The following is a 2,363-nucleotide window of genomic DNA, read 5'->3' on the forward strand; positions in this document are numbered from 1 at the left end:
TGGGCCTTCTATAAATCTCAGCATCATGAGGAACCTGTATATATTCTTCTGCGTATGCCTGGTGATGTGCACCTGGGACCCATGTGAGGACATGACTCATTGATGGAACAGTAAGGCACAGGGGCTTAGGACTGGCCTCAACGAGACTCTTTGGTGACTGATGTGGGAAAGGACTTCCAGAAATGTCCACAGAGCAGAGGCACAGGACAGGTCCTAAAGCTCCAGGACCCTGGGTCTCCACTCCATGTAACACCGAATGGGAAAGTAACTGGGTTCAGAACTGGGTAGTTGATATTAGGATAAATTGAGTTCTGGTTCAGGCCAGGTCCTACATGGATTTCCAGGCTGAACTTCTGTTCACTGTGAAGGGTGGGAAGCCTCATGACAGCCTTGGAGATAGATAGTTTTATTTTTGTCTTCTAGATGGGACACAGAGGCCAAAAGAAGCATGGGGACACACATACACTGGACAACTGCTCCATGTCCCCAGCACTGGGGAGTAGGGACAGATTCTACTATTTAGAGCCAGTGTGGTCCTCAACAGACCCTTAGTGTTCCTGGCCCTACTCTGTTCCATGTTCCTGAGGAGTTCAGTCTGGGAGGTCATGTATGTGCCCTGTGGACCCTGTCCCATCAAAGTGACAGACACTCTGGTGTAGTGACTGTGGTCTTTTAGTGTTATCTAATGCATTCTGCAGGGCATTTTGGCAGCACCACAATTGAACTGTGGTATATTAAAGTTCCAGCAGTTGTCCCTGCAACATCCTTCCACCCAATCAGACCCAACCTCGAATCCAAAAATTCAGGCTCCCCTGTGAATTGCAAGGCTTTTATTGTTGGATTCCTGTTTTTAGACACCTGGGGGGAAGGGGTAGGGCTTCCCACATCTATGCAGGAGAGAAGTCAAGTGGCTTCCTTGGAAGCAAAGGTGAATCCATCAACATACCGGGCTGGCGTCTATTCTTTCCTGCAAAGAGAAAGACAAGTCAGGCCTCAGAGGTAAAGGAGACCTGAGGCCCCATTGTCCATGCACAGGGACACCTCCTGGAAGGACCTGCACCTGGTTCTGCAGTTGCTCTTGGCTCTGACCAGGGCCAGGGAGCCTTGTCCCTAATCTATTGAGACAAGGTCTGTAAAAAGCCCCCAATGGAGACAGATGGGAAGAGCCAGCTTGTGAGACATCATAGGCACAAGTGGGACAGAAGGGGCTCCAGGTGAACCTGTGGGCAGCTGGTGCCCCACAAGGGAACTGACTCCTGTCACATGATGATGATGACCCTCAGACACCTGCAGCTGAGGCAATGACTGATCCTACTAGTTCTAGGGACAAGAAGGGGTTCACTTTAATTCCACCCTTAAATGTCTAGGCCTGGCGTCCACACAGTGGCCTTGGAGGTGCAGAGAACAGGAGAACAGATGAGTGTTGTGGGGCTGGGGCTGTAGGCTTGAAAAGTTAGGATAAAGATCCAGGATGGAGAAGGTCCCAGGCCCTGAGGATTTGCAGCTACACGTGGGAGGCTGTGTCAGGAAGGATAATGGAGGTCAGAGATCTAGTGTGGCTAGCCTGAGCTGAGCAGCCAGGCCATGCTCATGAGGTCTGAGAGTCCCTTCCTGCCCCATCCTCCTATCATCCTCATCAGGTGTGTCACATTTCTGGATTCTCAGAGAAGCTTCAGTGGTGGGGAGGAGCACAAGCCCCACCCCTAGCCAGACACAGAGACTCACGATGAGATTCATTGCATGTGTCTTGTCTTCCTCTGTCAAACTGTTATCGACACATTTTTTGATTTTTCCAGCATTTTCCAGTATGAGACGGCTATCTTTGTATTGCTTCACGAATGAAAGATACTCTTCTTGAGACCCGTGAAGAAATAGTTCAGCTTTTTGTTTTATAACTGGGCAAATGCCACAATCTGGAACACAAAGACAAGGTGACCCTCCCTTGAAAGACAGGCATCAGCACACCCATGGGATGGAGGGTGTGAGAGCCTGGAGAGCCTGCATCCCTGACCCCACACAGTAATACCCACCTCCGCCTGAAGTCAGGAGCAGGGCGGCCCCAACGAGCACCAGAACACCAGCGAGCTTCATGGTAATGGTGGCAGGTGTTCCGAACCAACTCCGTCCCCTTTTATAACTGCCCTGGGCTGCTCAGTGGGGAAGGTGGGTCCCATGTCTGAGCCTCTCCAGGCCCCTCCCAGGATATGTCTTGGAACTTACTGAGGCTGTGTGTTTGTGTCTTTTGGAGGTGTTTATTTTGGCAGGACAATAAGATCCTGGCCAATAAGCTGCTTAAGCTTAGTCCCCTTCATAGTGATCTTCCTACGGTCACATGTCATTTGACAGTCAAAGGATAGTAGGAG

The 2,363-nt window shown here is 50.5% G+C and overlaps 1 protein-coding gene across 1 annotated transcript; it reads right to left on the bottom strand.

Annotated features, from left to right (window-relative positions):
* Positions 1-937: 937 nt before the first annotated feature.
* Positions 938-2,091, bottom strand: LOC114609821 (major allergen I polypeptide chain 1-like). The gene is made up of 3 exons (XM_028754205.1): positions 2,031-2,091; positions 1,726-1,913; positions 938-967 (listed from the first exon to the last, which is right to left on the bottom strand). Exons 1-3 carry the CDS (start codon positions 2,089-2,091, stop codon positions 938-940), a joined length of 279 nt encoding a protein of 92 aa, XP_028610038.1.
* Between the last annotated feature and the right edge of the window lie 272 nt (positions 2,092-2,363).

Source organism: Grammomys surdaster, unplaced genomic scaffold, assembly GCF_004785775.1.
Source record: "Grammomys surdaster isolate TR1022 unplaced genomic scaffold, NIH_TR_1.0 125984, whole genome shotgun sequence".
Classification (NCBI taxonomy): domain Eukaryota; kingdom Metazoa; phylum Chordata; class Mammalia; order Rodentia; family Muridae; genus Grammomys; species Grammomys surdaster.